Source organism: Pimephales promelas, chromosome 3 (assembly GCF_988280905.1).
Source record: "Pimephales promelas chromosome 3, fPimPro1.hap1.1, whole genome shotgun sequence".
Classification (NCBI taxonomy): Eukaryota; Metazoa; Chordata; class Actinopteri; order Cypriniformes; family Leuciscidae; genus Pimephales; species Pimephales promelas.
The window spans coordinates 15,674,064-15,693,346 of NC_142771.1; the positions used below are offsets into that span (position 1 = coordinate 15,674,064).

At 37.4% G+C, this 19,283-nt stretch overlaps 1 protein-coding gene across 1 annotated transcript; it reads right to left on the reverse strand.

Annotated features, from left to right (window-relative positions):
* Positions 1-757: 757 nt before the first annotated feature.
* Positions 758-19,281, reverse strand: LOC120458966 (bMERB domain-containing protein 1). Its single transcript, XM_039646838.2, has 6 exons — positions 18,991-19,281; positions 9,314-9,437; positions 6,727-6,800; positions 4,143-4,257; positions 2,688-2,758; positions 758-1,492 (listed from the first exon to the last, which is right to left on the reverse strand). Exons 1-6 carry the CDS (start codon positions 19,067-19,069, stop codon positions 1,374-1,376), a joined length of 582 nt encoding a protein of 193 aa, XP_039502772.2. The 5' UTR covers positions 19,070-19,281; the 3' UTR covers positions 758-1,373.
* Between the last annotated feature and the right edge of the window lie 2 nt (positions 19,282-19,283).

Below are 19,283 nucleotides of genomic sequence, written 5' to 3' on the forward strand. Positions count from 1 at the left end.
ACACTTACCTCAGCCGCAGGTCGCAGGTGATCCACTTGTCCTGTCTGTGCTATCGATGGGATGGCCGTATCCTTCAGCACATTATGGTCCGTGTGGCAAATTCCATTTTTTCAAAATAGTCGTCCTCATTGAAATGTACCGAGCAAACATAATGTCCCTTGATAATCTTAGGTGTGTTTGGATAAATATCCAGAGTAAGTTAGCCATTTCTTCATCCAGTCAGCGTTTTTAGTTGGAATTCTGTGAAACATGGTTACCTCCCCTGTTTACAGTCGCAGCTATTTACAATAGAGCGAAAACCCATGACTCTAAACTACGCTTTTACTATTTATAAATTGCTGACTCTATTACCCAAACACCGAGCGAACTCTCCGCTCCTCACCACGGCGTGTCTCCGGTGATGCGGTTATTACGCCGTCAAAGTAGCAGTGCTTCGCCTTCAGAGAATAGTTCCCAGGTTTTATACGGTTAAAAGATGTCTGTGTCTCATTTGACTTTGTTATTTGTACATTATGTGACTATACAAATCACAACATGTAAATAGGAAAACGTTTGCGTTATTTTGCCACTCATTTGGATCAGTATGAAAGCTGCAACCAGTCACATCGAGTCTTTGTGCTAAGCTAGGCTAGCGGTGGGTGCGTCAAACAGACTTATAGCACGCACGGAGATGAAAAAGGTATGTATGGACTTATCTAACTCTGGGGGATAAGGTGAATAGGCTAAAGTCCCAAAAAGTCGGAGTGTTCCTTTAACTGTGGAAATAAGGAACCGTACCATAATCACACTCCTCATCTTCTCCATTAGGTTAATGCAATAATTCTGCATAATATGCACATCAGTTGGGCACCCATGTACTGCCGTGAAAGTGTTAAAAATATTGGGTGACACTTTACTTGAAGGGGTGTGTATAAGACTGACATGACATGAAATGAATATGAATAGTCTTGAATATGAAGTAAGGTTTATGCATGTTTGTGGCAACGATCATTAAGTGTCATTCGCTCAGTTATAACATTTTGAATGCAAATATGACATTAAGATTTAAGATGTCTTTGTTATGACATCTTGACATAAGCCAATTCATCATAACCTGTCAGTGTCTTTTTCATGACAACTTGGCATAAAAAAGTTAAACTGTCATGTGGTTGGCTTTGACATTGACTGTCATGAGGCCATTATAACTGTGTCATGAATATTTTTTGTGACCTCAACTACAGTGGTACTAAGTGAATTTTTTCATTAAAAAGTTATAATGGTTTCATGAAAGGCAATTTCAAAACCAAAGTGTAAAGTGTAACCAAATATTGTGCTGAATCATTGGTCTGAGGGCTTGTTTACTTGTCACTCTCTCCTGTTTTACACCGGCGTATCTACATGACGGAGCAGGTGAAGCCGCAGCACTCCTTCAGCAGGGTGACGCCTGTCTTTGTCACGTAAGGAGACGAGGTCTGCTGGGCTCTGGACGTCATCCTCTTGTCCTTGGTTTGACCTGAAAAACACAAAGAGGGAGTGAGAGAAATGCAGTGACCTTCACAGTTAAAGGTGCAGTAAGCGATTTCTGAGAAGCGCAGTTGAAAGTGGATCGGACTGAGCAGCACAACACACTTATAGCCAATCCGCTGTAAAGCGTGTACACACTCATTGGGGGGAGGTGCTTGTGTTCATTTTTTAAGAAATCACACACTGCACCTTCAAGATGATTTGAGTTCAGTTAATTTGAGTTGAACTGAACTGATTTCATGAACACTGTTCTAGAAGAACAGTTCAACTTGGTCTGATTTGAACTGAACCGAATCAGTGAAGTTCAATCAAGCAGTTGAGAAAGTAACGCAATTTACTTTGTTTCTCCATTTATTGACGGACACGTCTCAACGTCGAGAGAAATCGTGAGAGTTAAATTACACAGATATATTTTATGTATTTTATAAACCAATGTCTTTGCTGTTGACCTTTCATGATCCAATTAAACCATACTAATAAGCAAAAATGACTTAAGATAAAAAGCACATTTGCGTTTTGTTTTTTTGCTGAAAGATAACACATTACTTTCAATAAAAAATAACTAAGTAGCACAACTAGATACTTAATTTATGAAGCAATGAAGAACCTTTATTTTTAAGAGTGATAGAAAATCTCAACAGCTTGATATTTTATTGAAAAATATTATCGCCCAACAATATATGAAAAGTCCTACTTTATCTGCATACGTAAATCTATAAAATGTTTATTTGGTTAAATAATAAACAGCCCCAGGTAATAAAGCAGCACTAAAGATTATGAAAGGTTTTTGTGAGAAGTTTCTAATTCTCACCATAATTAGTAAATTGACTATTTAGTCAAACATTCCCAATTCTAGTGACATTCATATACTTTAGCACTATTAATTCCAGTTCTGAAGAAAACAAATGAAAACAGCTTATTAACACCCTGAGAACAGAATTAACATTCACACAGGTTCTTTATTAATGTCTTTAGTTTCCATTTTTATTCAACTTGAACAGGCACCGAGTAAAACAATTATGGAGATGCTCAAAGAATGTATTATTATGTTAATTCGTGTAGGTTTAAGAGACTGGCTTTGAGCTCTCTCTCTCTCTCTCTTTCTCTCTCTCTCTCTCTCTCTCTCTCTCTCTCTCTCTCTCACTCACACACACACACACACACACACACACACAAATACATACTTTTCATGCGGAACCTGTTGGGGAATTTTGTCTGTAGAAAGTCAGCCATTTTGTTGTCTTCCTCTCGCTCTCTGCGTGAAGAAAAGCACATATCAGGGAGGCAAAAGCACAAACACACATTTTGAAACAAAAGTTTCAAAAAGCTCACTATATTTATTTGATTAAAAAAAACAGTAAAACAGTGATATTGTGAAATATTATTACAAGAACTATTTTCTGTTTTAATATATTTTAAATATAATTTATTCCTGTGGTGTCAAAGCTGAATTTTACTGCATCTTTCCTTCAGTCTTCAGTTTCACATGATTCGTCAGAAATTATTCTGCATCTGACGATTTGCTGCTCATTTATTATTAGTGCTAAATTAGGGCTAGTTTTTGCTAATTATTATTTTTGTGGAAACCACAATACATTTTTCTTTCATTGATGCGACTCAAAGAGCCTCAAAAGAACAACTATGACTCCATTGACTTGACTTGGACAAAAACTAAAACAAAACCAGCGATTTTTGTGCGAGCTTATCAGTGAACACCCCAGACCACTCGGTGAGTTTCACGTCTTTGTAAACTAAACATGCGTTTTATGAAGGATTGTTCCAGTGCACCTATGCAACCATTGTGGAGGTGCGATCTTAAAACAGGGCTTTAAGTGTAAAATACCAAACTTGTCCTTTAAGATATTATTTAGTGCGTTTAATAAGTCATTTTTCTGGTTCAGTTGTTGCTTGTTCCCCAAAATGCAGCAATATTTACTATTTTTCCAGTACCTGCCATGTCAAACTAGACCCACATACAAACAACTGTGAAGTGAGACACTGAACATTCACCAAACATTCACACCCAAACTCCAAACAATCAATTATTCTCTTAGCACAAGGGTTTAGTGTGCAAACGAAAAGTGTTTGACAGTTTTTCGCGGTCTCTCTCTCTCTCTCGCTCCACCGTCCACCCGTGTAATAGCTGCTTGTCATGTGGGTGACAGTGGCTTATTAATATCATGAATAAACTGTGAGGACTTCATTCGTGTTGGGTTCTGACGCGTGCGTCACTCACGATCTCTCACACACAGACACACACACACCCACACGTCAGAACTTGGCAGATGACAATCAGCCCAATCCATCGAAAAAAAAACAAAAAAAACACATCTTTTCTTTTTTCCATTTCTTTCTTGCCTGGAAATCAATCTCTCGTTTCTCAGAATCCGAGCCGCTGGGACCTTCTGTGAGTGTGATGTGAGGTGTGTGTGTGTGTGTGACAGGCGTGGTGAGGTAAGGGTGGATTATTGGCTTCAAGAGGAGGGTAATTGGATTGCAGTGTCTTCACAGATGAGGGAACAGCCACAAGAGAGACAAAACACATTCTTGGGACAGATAGTCACGCATGCTAGCCGGCAATCTAAAGGGTTGTGGCCCACGTTCCTGTCCCTTAAGGCTGGCGGCCCTTTAAAACTGACCTGAGCCTCTCGAACTCCATGTCATCCACTAGAAAGTCCCGTGTCTCCACCAGCTTCTGGATCTGTTGAAATAGTTCCTCCTCACGGTGTCTGTCCTCATTAGACTTTTCTTTGTCTGCAGAAAGGAGACGCGTGTGGAAAATCAAAATGATCATTCACAAATCTTGATGTCATTACAAACCTGGGGTACGTTTCCCGAAAGCATCGTTAGCCAACTATGGTCGCAAGTTCCGTCGTTATCGGCATAGTTCAACGAGTCGGTGTTTCCCGAAACCATCGTTCCAACGGACATTCGCAAACAGCATCGCAAAGTTGTGTGGTTTGAACGACAGCTGTCGACCTTTGGTTAGAAGCATCGTTTCTATATTGCAACACATTTGGACGTAATAAATTCTTATCTTGAGCAAAATAAGCAAGCTGACATTCAGTACAACCGGTGCCTTTTATTCAGAATACATACAAATGGAATTTACGTCTTTTAGTTTTTCAAAAGATTTGAAGTAATGTGTTTGAAGAGTGCGCATGTGCGAACGTGCTCTACTATGTAAGAACGAGCCAAATATTGAGTCTGGTAATAAAGCAAAACAACTGAGAACAATTAGAAACAGTCCTCAGATGACATGTCTGTAATGTATATAAAACAAATCTAGCGTTAATTGGATCTCAAACAGTTTCATTAAAAGTAGTTTTTACTCCACCACGTGCGAAACCAACATGGTTGAACGTTACTTTGCGACAATGGGTTTCGGGAAACAGTCGTGACAAGCTAGTTGATTTCTCCAACGATGCATCGTACTATGGTAGTGAAACAGTGAACTACGTCGTTGAAAGCATCGTTAGCCAACTATGGTCGCAAGTTCCAACCATTTTACCTTTCACTAAACATATTTAGATATACAGGAAATTGCAATGGAAGACGATTTTGATATCTAAATATGTTTAGTGAAAGGTAAAATTCCGAAATCTCTGTGTAAACAATGCGTGACCTCACTTCCGGGAGAGATCACTTCCAATGCGTAAACAATGCGTGACCTCACTTCCGGCGTAACGTCTGGGGACGGTTCACTTCCGTTCAGCTGGACATCTGATTCAGATCAGTTTGACGGCTGTTAACAAGAGGTAAAAACTATATAAATACTGTTTGTTTTCTCACACAAACCGCTCATTTTGTGTCTTAGGCCATCAGTGTGTACTTACATTCATGAGTTATTAAATCATGTTTAATTTTGACTTCTCTGTGCATGTTCTTTAAGGTGGACCCCCTAAATCTGCATTATATGACTGACAGACAACACCGATTTGACTGAAAAATGTCAAAATTGAAAATACTGTGGAAACAAAGACACCTACATCTTGGATGCCCTTGAGGTAAGCTAAAACATAACAAAAATGAATTTCAAAGTGAACTATCGCTTTAAGCGAAAATATCTAACATCTAATGACCTAATGAGTAAATAATCACTGGAATACATTACTTTTTAAAATATATTCAAATAGAAAACAAATTGTAATAATATTTCACTGTATTTTAATTAAATATATGCAGCCTCTTTGAGACTTCTTAAAAACAAAAAAACAAAAACAAAGACAAATTTCAGAGATTATCGATTAATTTTTTTGTTTGCTTTTTTTGTCCTTTGTGACTATTTTCAGTATCAATGTCTGCTATTTTGCTATATGCAAAACAAGAACATTCCTCAAAATATCAGTTTTTGTTGTTACACTGAAGAAAGGAAATCATTCTGGTTTGGATTAACATGAATAAAAGATGACAGATGAGTTAATGCCAAAGTATATCAAAATCCTGACTCCACAGTAAACCAGAAAGAACCCGAAGGTCTCCGAATAAATGGACATCACTAGTACTGGAATGCGATTTGTTTCATGCTTTGATGAAACAGCATAAGAGAATATTATCTGCCGGTGTGGATAAATAACCTCTTCTGTGAGTGCAAGCTTTGTATGCACTTGCGAAATGAGGTTTCAGCAGTAAACAAAACGTGGTGTACGCTTCATTCGTGTATCTCCTTGGAAACAGGAGACCTATAGTGAAGTATGTCACAAGCATGTGCTGAGAAAAGAGGCTGACATGAAAGAAGGAACTATAAACGAGGCCATTAAAGAGAACCAGAAGAGCATGCAGAAATGAAAAAGTAGCCATATAATACTAGGGGAGGGAAATATTATTTTTTTGGGTTCCTCAGATTAGCTTAATCAGTTCATTATACACTAACTGCTCAAAAGTTTGAGATTGATAAGAAAGAAGTCTCTTATGTTATCCTATCACCAATGCTGCATTTATTTGGTTGAAAATATAGTAAAAACTGAAATATTGTGAGATATTTTTTTAAATTGAATGTATTTTCAAATGTAATTTATTCCTGTGGTGCAAAGCTGTATTTTCAGCATCATTACTCAAGTCTTCGGTGTCACATGATCCTTCAGAAATCATTCTAATATGATGATTTGATGCTCATGGGCCACAAAGGGCCTTTAGGATTTGCTTTTGCACCACTGGGAATGAGATCTTCCAGCAATATATAAATGCTTAATATTTTGGTACAGTATCTTTTTGAGAACATACCTGGGATGGAAACCAATTTCTGGAGTTCTTTTTTGAGCCTTGTGATCTCCTTACACAACTGGATGTCATCCATCCTAAAGAATGAGGAACACAACAAAGAAAAACTTTCAAGATTTTTCTTTAAACCACCAGTCAAAATTTCTTTCTATGGAAAATAAATGACAAAATGACTTTCATGCTCTTAGATCCACAGTATTGCATGTCGCAAAACAGTTTCCAGTCAAGTGTGAATACCATAATTTATCAAAACAAATTTCACTGGTTGATGCCAAAGTATGTTCAGCAACGAAATAACAGATAATATGTCTTGCTAGGTAGTATTCACATTGGTATCATACATACGCACACAAATAACAACACAGACACATACATTTGCAGTTGTTGTCTAACTCCAGCAGAAATATATTACTGCCATAACACACAAATCTCACATACAGGGCTTGCGACAGACTCCCATCAGAAGCTATTGTTGTAGATAAGTGCCGTGAATCCCTTTTCTCAATCAAATGTCCTCAACAAGTTCTTCTGCTTTTATTTCGTCTATGCCTGTATCTCACACTCCTGATCTGCACGGATTTTTGCTACTTTTATTTTTGTTCAAACTTTTATTGAACAAAAAAACAAACATTGTGGTATAACAGTCATTGTGACACTTTCTCTGATTTTGCTTAAAGGCATACTGTATCTCAGCCAAAAGCAAGTATTTTGCAGAATGTCCAAGATGCTTTTTTTCTCTCCATACAATGAATGTAAATGGTGACCAGAGCTGTTTCCCTTCTGTTGTATAGCTAGTTTTGTGAATGAATGGGCATTGTGGGTAAAATGTGCCATAATGTACTTCTTGGTTCATGGTCTCAGTGTCAGGGATCTGCTCTGGCAGCCTCTGTGTTTTTGTGGTTTCATGTTTCTATTATGTTTATCTTGGTTTGTGTTTGCCATGTGCTCCTAATGTCCCACCTCCTTGTTTCCTGTTCCCACACCCCCTTGTTTAGTCCACGTCTTGTCCTTTTTTCACTAATTGTGCTCACCTGATCCTCATGTGCTCTGGTCCCTTTATGGTGGGGGTTAAGGGGTGCAAGATCATAGGGTGTCCCAAACCTCTAATAGTGTTCTCCAGGGCTGATCTTAAGGCCACTTAATGCACCCCTTTCGCAAGTGGGCATCAGACCTCAATTTGCTATGGGATATTACCCAGAATACGTTTCGAACAGCTAACCAATAGGGCAGAACGGTTGCTAAGGTGCTGTTCGGGAGCGGAAACTCCGAAGATAAAGGAAGTCGGTGTGGTGAAGTGGTTTTTCAAAGCCGCAAAATGTAAAAATATTGGTGTCATTGAGTCACGAAATCAGAATGATCTCATGAAGTAGCGTGTGTATGACACGCCAATTCGTATTTCCATTTTTGGCGTGCTATCAAGACGCATAATCGCTTTTCAGCGTGATTATGAACGCCGTTGACTTAACGTTATTACTGTATATATAAATATATGACTTACCTCAACCCCGTCCCTAAACCTAACCGTCACTGGGGTTAATGACATTTATGACTGTTCCCTTACCATCCTAGAAAAAAAAAGATCGCTCCCCAGATGTAGCCTACATTTTGCTTCGTTTTAGCGCGGACATTTAACGGCGTGTACAGACACGCAGAATCACTCGGACGTTAATGGTGTAGACATACACGCGGATAGCTCAAAATGCGTAGAGATAACACGCCACTTGACTCGAAAGTGGCGTGTATGTTTACGCAAAAGTCATGATGTCATGTTGCATGAAATGTAGTTTTAAGAGTTTTTCAATCGAGAATGTAGTTGTTTAAAACTCAAATCTGTGGTTTATTTATAAAGATAGCACCTTTCAGATGATCACCGCCACCGGGTGCTCAACGCTCATGTACCCCGCCTGAAACAGCCTAACCTCGGCTAGTCATTCTGACGTTTACCGCGGACTCTGTGTCTAATGGTTAAACATGAGCTATAAATCGGCTTGTGTATATCTAACGGGCGATCTTTGGTCTCATTAATCTATGATTTGTGTTTTGTATATCTTGTCTGTCTTGAGTCTCGTCTTGTATGTTCTTCTGTCTGTTCCTGCCCTGTGCCTGGCCACTGACTCATGACTGCCTGACTGGTGCAGCTATCTAACCCCTGTGTCGAGCCTCTGGTTATGTGAGGTTATGTTATCTCCATCAAGCTACGAGTTCCTTGTGTTCCTGCCTGGTCTTGGTTTGGAGCTGCCTCTATTGTACTCATGTCATCGCCATTTTTCCGTGGTCACTCATCCTGTCTGTCATGTTTTCTGAACCATGAATTATCTTGATTTGACAAAATAATAAAATGGATAATCATGAAAATATTGCATATGGTATGGGTTATGTCAGCATACACTGCATTATGAGATAACATGAAGCCTTCACTGAGCCTTTACTTCTCTTTCCTTTTGATGTCTAATGCATTGAACAGAAGGGATGAATGCAATGACGCAGTGCAACGTACAAGATGCAGTGCAAGTTGACATACCACTGTACTTTTGACCTCCTATATAAAGAAGCCACCTCAGGTTCTACCATAGTAAAAAACCTCACTCACATATATCTGAGCTCAGACTCTTTTCGGACCAGCGCATCCTTTATCCGCTCGATTTTGAACAACTCCCCCTCGATGTCCTCCACGGTGATGGTGGAATCAGCCATGGACACCACATCCTCTTCAGCTGTGAGTAACAACACAAGAACTATAAGTGATGTATGGCTCACGTCACGCACTTAATTACATTAAGCCCACCTGAAGAAGCAAGTTCGGAAAGATGCTACCAATCGCCGTTCTCTACTAGATGCAATTCTCGAATTCCCATTTTTTTTTGTTGAACGAATATGAATATGCAAGTTAGCCCTGCCTCCACTCACTCACACCAGCTCAGAATACCTGATCCACTTGGTCAATTCACAATGGCAAGTGGAAATACTGGTTTAATTCAGACATATATTTTGAACCAGAAACTGATTCAGAAAATGAAGAGGAAGAGTGAATTATACAGGCTAGACTACAAGTCGATGTATCAGAATGATAATGCATTTTATGTATCTCTCTCTACATTGTCGAGAATTCAGATTAGCCTTTTGCTTGACTATGTTATCAGGCAGCTAATAATGTGTTGCTAATGTCCCGTTCGCCCTATCAGAGTCAGACAGCTGCCTTCTAAGAATCAGCATCCTTAGAAATATTTGATAGGAAAAGCACCGCCCTGTCCGTTGACGGGATTGGTTACATGTTTGTGATGGTATGAGAGAGGGACGGTTTCAAACTGTGTTTTTGAGACGGTCTTTAGTTCATTTCAGTTTTAAGGAGAAACCACTCAGCAATGGTTTTGTTTTTTGAATTTGCACCAGGTTTGTCTTAAAGCACATTAAAAACACCACATAGAGATATAAAAAAACTTTTTTTTTTAAATTAGGGTTGCAAAGGGGTGGAAAGTTTCCATGGTAAGTAAGCTGGGGAATTTTGGAAATATTCCAAGTTCGCAAATTAATGGGAATTTATGGGAATTAATTGGAAATTTAGGTAATTTACATAAACTGTATAATTATTTTCAACAACACTTAAGTTTTCTGTTATGGCTAACTTGCAATTTTGCAAATTTCCAGTTCATTCCTATTTATTCCTGTTAATGCATGTAAAGTTTCTAACTTAAAAAAATCCTGGAATTCCCAGTTTGAATTTAAGCATATCTTGAAGTATTAAAATAAAATATGTATGTGAATTCCATATTTGTAACAAGAAATTTAACGAGGAAGTTTGTCATTTTCTGAAATAAAAAGAAAATGCATGTAAACAAATAAATGAATAAAATCATTAATTTAATCTAATATAATCTAATATAATAAATTTGCATTTCAGGACATGCATGGTGATATTCCAAATAAACTGACAGCAAACACTTTGCAATAGATACTGTAATATTGTTATACTGTTTTTCCAATTTTGTGCCCCTGAAGAGAAAAATGAAAAGCATCATCACACATTTGTTCAGAAGTAGAGCTTCTCTGATCTGGAATCAGCTAACAAGCACCCCAGCCACATTTCAAACCAGGCTGAAAGCAATGAGTTGGTTAGTCGTGCAGCCTGTGCTGTGTATGTGTTAATTGGGCTCGTGTTATCCTCACTGAACTTTGCATGAATCCGAGGGTGGGTGAGAATGTTCTGGTCAGTGTCAGATCAACATCTTCGTTTCATCGCATGCAGCATTTATTCAGAGGATCAGTCCTCTCTCTATTTATAGTAAGTCTGCATGATTTGTGACTTATACAAAACAGCACAGGATGAATCTGATGAATCAGACTCTAATAATCAAAAAAATCTAAAAAAAAATTAACAAATTGGGCAAAAGAGTAAATTCTGACCTTGAATTCCACATTAGACACATTAAAACCTGTTATTTTTTCAGTTTCAGTTGATGAAAAAACATTATTTTTGGGTGAATAATTTAATTTGTAATCTATGTGCACAGGCGTTGCTCATTCGTTTTTAACATTTCGAGGTGTTTTAGCCTTGAGAGGAACAGCAGAAAAGGCCAAGTATTTTTTGCCCCCTAAAAAGCAAGGCAGTCCGTATCCTCTGATGACTCATTTGGCTTATCCAATGATGCGTTCAACAACTGCAATGCCTCATAAAATAAAGTTCTGTCTCTATGGAAACAACCCAGGCCTTCAGTTTTACACAGTTATTGGATTTCAAAACTATGGGATTGACCCCCAAACCTAGTGGCGTCCTGTCTTTAAAACACTGTGATCCCTGGTGCAGACCGACAAAGAAAACACACACCATGACAACAACGCAACAAAACCATTTCTCTTATTTTACACCTTTGCATGGTAAAGTAAACAAAACTAAAATGAATATGAACAACATAAGCAACCCAAATATGGGTTGTTGGTTTTGTTCAATATCTTTCAGTACTGTCCTTTTAAAAAATACAAAAAGCATAAAATGAGTTAGAGGAACATTACTGTTATTATGATTTTTTTGCACAAGCAAGCTTAAAAAAGGCACAAGCATCCGGTTCATTTCCTTCGGGTAACATATTGCATCTTTATTAAGAGAGTCTGCTGTTATAATATTCAATGCTTATTAGGTTATCATGATTTAAGAGTCCCCTGTGAACAATATCTCTCTGATATAATGACAAATTGATTTATGTTTGATCTTGAACAGATGTACTTAGCAAAAGGTACGTGTGATATTAGTTGACCTTACGGACTCAACGAGAGCCAAAATAAAGGTGATTTAGATCAGGAATTTTCAAACTAGGGTCCTCTGGCAACAAGGGGATGCTTATTCATTTATTTCTAAATATTATATTACAAATATATGAACTTTATAGCAAATAATTTCTAGATTATATTTTAATTGGTTTTGGTTTTAATAACATAAAAGCCAGCATGTTGTTTTTATCATATTTTTCACACAGAATAAATGGGTTTGTATCATAATTTGTATAGCCTACACTAACTTTCAAAAATTGGGGTTTTAGCGTTTTTGAAATAAATATCGTATGCTCTCTAAAGCTGCATTTATTGATCAAACTTTAAACTAATATTGTGAAATATTATTAAAATACATATAACATATTTCATTACTCCAGTCTTTCAGTGTCACATGATCCTTCAGCCATATGCTGATACGCTGATTTGATGCTCAAGAAACATTTATCCATCTATAAATTCCAGGAACGTCCGTCTGTCTTTTATTCGCATACCTCTCGAAACGTTAGTCCGATGGATTTCAAACTTGACGGTTGTCTTGCTACGGGCACGAGTAAGTGCAAGGTCGAGTTTGACATTGTTTGAATTAGAAATACAAAAGATATCGGTAAATATATATCCGTAAAAGAAGCACACATTGAAGATGTTTAGAAGGTTGTGGTTTAAAATCAAATGTTGCTGTGTAATTGTAACAATGAGCATTCAAACACATGGAACCAACAATTAACACACACACAAAAACTGATTTTGCACGGGCACCGCAGTAGTTATTATCAATGTTGAAAACACTTCATATATTTTTGGAATTTTTCAGAATTCTTTGAAGTATATAAAGTTAAAAAGAGCAGCATTTATTTGAAATAGCAATCTTTTGTAACATTACAAATGTCTTTCTAAACTATTTCTAAGTCACATTTGATCAATTGAATGTGTATATGCTGAATAAAAGCATCAATAAAACTGATATGAAAAACAAAACAAAAAAATCAGCAGTGATCTTTAAGGGGTAAACTTTATATCCAGCGGTAAGCCGACGTTCCTCATGGCTTCCAGAAGGTTTTATCTGTGTGTTTATCTGCAGCTGACACTGACGCCTTTCTAAGGCTGTAAAGAGCGAAAGAGATTGTTCCGATATAATGTAGGCTACATCTTTTATCTCTCCAGTGCTTAGGCTAATCTCTCTCTCTCTCTCTCTCTCTCTGCCCGCGGAAACACTACAAGCTATGACTCACCTCAGCGCTAGAGTAGATATTGGCTTTTAATTGCCTGACAGTCAGGGAGAAAAAACAAAACAAACCACATTCTCATCCACCAAGGGAAAACAACAGGGTCGGAAAACAGGGCTACTAAATCAAGAGAAGGATTATGGCATATCCTAATGTGGATTGGTCAGTGTGCTGACAGTCATCGCCGCCCTGCACTCAAATGTTTCAGATCAATCCTGACAGTTTTATTCTCATGTGTCAGATCACCACAGATCTGCTCTGTCTCACTCAGGGCGCAGACATGATTTCACAGCTTCATGAATAAAAACAACAGTGAAACCCTGACAGGGAACAGGTAAGGTGTCAGAGAGGATTCAGATGGAGATGGAAGAAATGCTGCATTCCCCATGAGAGCTATCGTGCAAGACTGTGAACTTGAACTTGATAAGGACCATTCTTTTTTTAATTTTTTGCACCGTAAAATTATTTTCATGACAACTAGCACTTTTAAATCTCCTCTTTCCGTTCAATTCTCAGTATATACAAATATGTTTTTTTCCAGGAACAATTGTGCTTAAAGGCCACCTGAAATCAATTTTTGTAGTATGTTAGCCTTAAAGCTACACTGTGTGATTTTTACCCCCATCTAGAGGTGAAAAGGTATATGACCATCCAGTGAATATTAGTTTCTGTTCCTCTCAATTCCAATTTCATTTTAACTCCTACGGTGGCCAATGTAGTCCAAGACTAACATGGCTTCCAGTTCGACCTTGTAATGTAAACGCGAAAGGCGAAGCTTGAATTAACAGGTATGTCCCTCTTTGGCTAATGTACTTTCAAGATGGAGGGGCAACATGGCGACCGACATTAGAACCCCTTACCCGTATGTATTTTCAATGGCATATTCTACACTCACGAGAATACTTTAGTTTATTACTTGAAAGAAGTAAATATACATTAATGAGCACGTATATTTTTGAAAGATCTAAGTGTTTTTAGCTAAGAATAAACTAAAAGAGTTACACAGTGTAGCTTTAAGGTTATGAATATAGTGTGTTCCAAAACAATGACAAAATTCGCATTCAGGAGATATAAGCATTCATAACTTACAGTCCTTCACTTCCGCTAAAATGGCTCATGGATTCTTGTGACATCACTGCGGACTTTAGCTTCTCATCACATCTTCTGTCCAATCAAATGCTCTCGACAATCTTTAAAACGTCCCGCCACCCATGCTATACCACCTGGCCAAAGCGACCGTTGACACGTCACGGAGCAATATCAATGGATGTGTTCGGTTGAGTTTTATTCCGTTTTCCAACTGTACGTTGGTTAAAAATGCAATGGCTAGAATTTATTCACACCTCTACTATTGAATCCAACGTATCATCAGTGCTCGGATTCGCTTCCATGGGGCTGTCAAGTAGGCTACGATTGCAGTTTGTGAGCTAAACTAAACGCCATTGGGGGGAGGAGCCATTCAATATGTCCCGCCTTAGCTTGTTACAAGGCACTTCAGTGGGGCTTTAAGAGTCCTATTTTGCCCCAAATTATTTCCTAAAAATGTTAAAAACAAGATTCACCTGAATCAACAAGGAAATTGATTCTGGTCTAAGCTCTTGTCAACAGTGTCTGACTAAAGCAAATTAAAAAAGTACAACAGTAGATAAGGCTGGAACATCTCCTACACTTGAGAATCCCTCAAACCTGGAGATTGTAAATCTAAGTCAATCCCCTTTGGAACAGTGGAGGCTTTGGGATCTCACACTAACTCACAGTGTCAATCAATCTTCACGGTTTCAGTCACAACGCCTGGAGACACTCCTACACCAGCTCATGTGGTCTTACAACACACACACACACACACACAAATGCATTTTATCACAAGAACTAAGGCATCAAAAGTTTCTCTAAAACGCTATAAATCTGTTTGTTCGACCAATGGTGAAAGGAGGGGAGTAAACAGGAAACCTGTTAGTTTAATTATTTATGCAGTTGGTGAGATGCAAGAATGTTTTTCTTTTTTTGAGATTTACGCCTGCACACCCGCTGCGCAAACATCATCAAAGTAGTACTACGTACCATACACTCTGGCCTTGTTATCCAGCCCAAGAGATGTGAGGAAAACAGCACTTTTTATCTCATTATTTGTATTTCGTATGTCTGGTGAACCCTATAACTGTTAATGTCATTGCATCTAAATAATGAGTCAGATTTAAAGTATTATTGTGCCCAAGGATTGGAGGAGCTTCTTACACTTTTCTTTGCAGATTCTGTGAAGATCTGTCAGATTTCTTGTGAATGGCGGTCTTCGGATTTTACCACAGATTTTTGATCTGGGTTAAAGTTATACACTGTACTCTGAAACCCTCAGAGGCTTGTCTAAAAAACACATTTAAAATTTTATCTTTTCAGATCTTGACACATGCCAAAGTATTGGAGTGGAAGTGGATTTGCATGATTCTGCCTGGAGCGAAGAGCATTTGTTTGTAGCGGAGTCAGCGCGGGTGTTTTATCTCACTCGGAGACTGAAACGATAGAGCTCCTTCACAAGAATAACACTCTACACTCTTAAAAATAAAGGTTCTTTCTTGGCGTCAATGGTTCCATGGATTCCGTTGATGGAATCTTTCCATTGCACAAAAGGTTACAATGTTTTCACTATTGCTTAGTCTGTTACAGATCGTTTGACTTAACTGAAAGTACCTTTACATACATTTTTATAACGATGAATGTAAGAACGTAAGTGCGACAAACGATTCCCTCGTTACAGGAAAGTCCAAAAGTTATAACAAACATAAACAACATAACAACATAAAAAAAAAAAGTTTGCTGCACTGTAAAAAAATATTGATGGTTTAACTTAAAAAAGTAAGTAACCTGGTTGCCTTAAAATTTTAAGTTCATTGAACTGGAAAAAGTGAGTTAATACAATGAAGGAGATTAATTTAACCATCAGAAACTCAAAATTATATGTTATCTGAACTAAATAAATTATTTAAGTTGATTTGACAAAAGAAAAAATGTTATGATTACTACACTGTAAACAAATATTGTTGGTTTAACTTAAAAAAGTAAGTAACCCTGGTTGCCTTAAAATTTTAAGTTGATTGAACTGGAAAAAGTGAGTTAATACAATGAAGTAGATTAATTTAACCATCAGAAACTCAAAATAATAAGTTATCTCAACTAAATAAATTATTATAAAGTTGATTTGACAAAAGAAAATATGTTGTGATAACAAATCTTGAAAATATTTTTTACAGTGTGCCTTAAATTTTTAAGCACAATCAACTTGGATGTTTAAGTAATTCCATCTTAAATTACATTAAACTGACTTAAAATTTGTTCGGCATGAAATCAAATTTGACAAATCTTCTTTTTATATGTAATACTGCAGTGTTTATTATAAATGATTTATCAGTGCACTATAATCTTTAATCAAATACATTACCCTTCCCTCCCCCCTCGAAACTACCTCTCTTCTATTTTAGTCACGTGCCATGGCGAAAGGGTGCGGACAGATTCGATGAGGGTGCGGCTATCGGTGCACCGTCACTCAGAGAATCACATTCAAATCTGCCTCCATTTTGTTTGCAACGCCCAACCTCCAACGATCCAATCAATTCCCGAAGGACGAAATCAACCCCAGCCCTACTCTTTTTTTCTAATTTTAGAAGCCGTTTCACTCGGATATGCGTCACAACAAGGAAAAAATTACAATCTCAACTTCCGTTTCACGCCAACTTTAATTTATTTTGATGAGCAATGTAAAACCATATGGTGTCATAACTTAATGATAATATAATTTTTTACAGTTTATTTTGTACAGTGTTTTACAGTTATAACTGTACTAATAAATAATAAATAAATAAAATAAATAATTTATAAATAAATAAAACTTTATTTGCCACAACCAAGACCTCTTCATCACCTCTTCAAATTTAAAAAGACAAAAAAAAAAAAAAAAAAAAAAATCAATGAAGTGGACTTAAACTAGTACAGATGTGTTAAACCATGCGTTTTGTGCTTGTTTTTGTGAGAATCACAATGGAGCGTTTTCCTTAATCTGTGCCTGACGGTTTGGCTGACAGTTGAGACTCCACAGACCACATTAGATTAAACGGAAAGCCTTTCACAGACTCGTACATTTACGAAGAGCCTCCTCTGACATCTCTTATTCAATTTACTCAGATATTCAGTGATGTCATGCAGAAAAGCTGAATCACAAAGACAGTTTGCAATTTGCTTGGTCGCTTTGCATAAAAATCTCTATACTCTGATTGAAACATTCCCACGGCTGTTTGCTGAGGCATATTGTCATGCGGAGAACCAAATTCTTTCAGTCAATGAAGTTGAATGTTTCTCTAACAGTTTTAATTGCATGTTCCAGATTTAACGTCTTGCCATATTGTGCCTCATGATTAAAAATATAATGATGGGATTTTAAAAGAATGGTGTTGGCATCATCACATTATACTGTAAGGACACCATCTGTTCTACAACTTTCTCATTATATGATATAATCATCTCAAATCCTTCCAACAAATGATGCAGTTGGTCTAGTAGTTTACAAATCAGACTGTTCAAAAGTTCAACTCCCTGACATCCCACTGGAGAATATTATCAGAAAATACTGGCTTCAATTTTGCTTTGTTCTTCACACAAAGCTACAAGCGGTTGCAACACATTTATATATGTTTGTGTCTTTTTTTAAGTTTCCTCAATCTGAACAAGAGAAACTACAATTCTTCTAAATATTCATATGGATTTGGAATGAATCTGTGATGTGGAATATACAATTGATTTAATCTTCCATCACTAATGATCACTTCAAATCTAATGGCCTTTAGTTAAATAAACTGAACACACCCCGAGTAAAAAAACGCATGCTTAAGCATAATCAACCAGTAATCCTTTAAAGAACTAAAAGATCACAGAACGAGTCTGCTGTCTCCATTACGACTAAAGTGAGAAGGAATACATTTTAAGGAATACCTGCTGAACGGGCATCACAACCAAGTATTTATTGATAATCAATCTCCACTGGTGAGCATTCACTTCCCACAAGGTCTGTTTGTTGGGATTTCTTAGTCAGGATCAGTCACGACAGCAGAAAGCAGTCTCGCTATTTCCACCCTGCTGTCACTATTTCTGTATAATGATGAAAACATTATTGCATTTCCTTTGTTGGATCATAAAAAAATAAAAATAAAAACACAGGAGTGAGTATAGCATTCCTGGGATGAAAGCGATACTGGGACCTAACAGGAAAATTAACTTTAAAAATTTACTGTTAAATGAGGGACAAATCATGCCAATTACTAGCCCTAAGAAATGTTAGTACACATCAGATTGAAACAAAAATAATTGAGCAGTCTTTCTAAGATTAGGATCCAAATAATATTCACTAAAGATATTGTATGGAAGGAAAACTGTTAAAAGCGCTAGTGAATTTTTTTATAATTCATAATAAAAACAGTTATAAGAATTGTATCCTGTTGTCTGTTTGTATTAATGAGTCAATTGCACTCTCAAAAATATGTAATTAAAATAATGTCTTTACGTTGCATGCATGTAGCTTTCTGTAACTATTAGAGGAACTATAAATTACATACTATATACAGTTATAGTGACACTATAACTTCATTTCTAAGTTGACAATGTTAAAGATAACTGCATCGATGTAAAAGTAAGTTCTTTCGTCAAAATGAAGTCAAGCAGCCTATGAAATGTGAACGCACTCAAACACCTTCATAAACACAGAGACGGATGAATTTGTTCATAATATTCTTCCCACCTTGTTTTCCTGTTTCTTCGCAGAGCTCTGTTTGATCCAGAGATCCGTACTGTTTCGGAGTGCTTCGTCCTTTCTCCATTCCGTGAAGCTCCACAACACTTGAAGTTTGAGCAGGAGCAGGAGCAGAATGTCGCTGCTTTGCTCCTCGGCCGGTGTATTAAAGCGCAGTTTGACTGATGGAGGTTTTTAACTCCATGTCATCGGTGATGCTGAGTGATGCGCGCGCTCGCTCACACCTGCTGCCGACCGATGCTGCTATGAGTCAGTGTGACACATTGTAGATGCTCAACACG

Coding starts and splice junctions, on each gene's coding strand:
- LOC120458966 (XM_039646838.2), bottom strand. CDS start 19,069: ATGGAGAAAGGACGAAGCACTCCGAAACAGTACGGATCTCTGGATCAA. Junction 9,438..18,990: donor CGAAGAAACAGGAAAACAAG/GTGGGAAGAATA, acceptor TGTTACTCACAG/CTGAAGAGGATGTGGTGTCC. Junction 6,801..9,313: donor GAGTCTGAGCTCAGATATAT/GTGAGTGAGGTT, acceptor CTCATTCTTTAG/GATGGATGACATCCAGTTGT.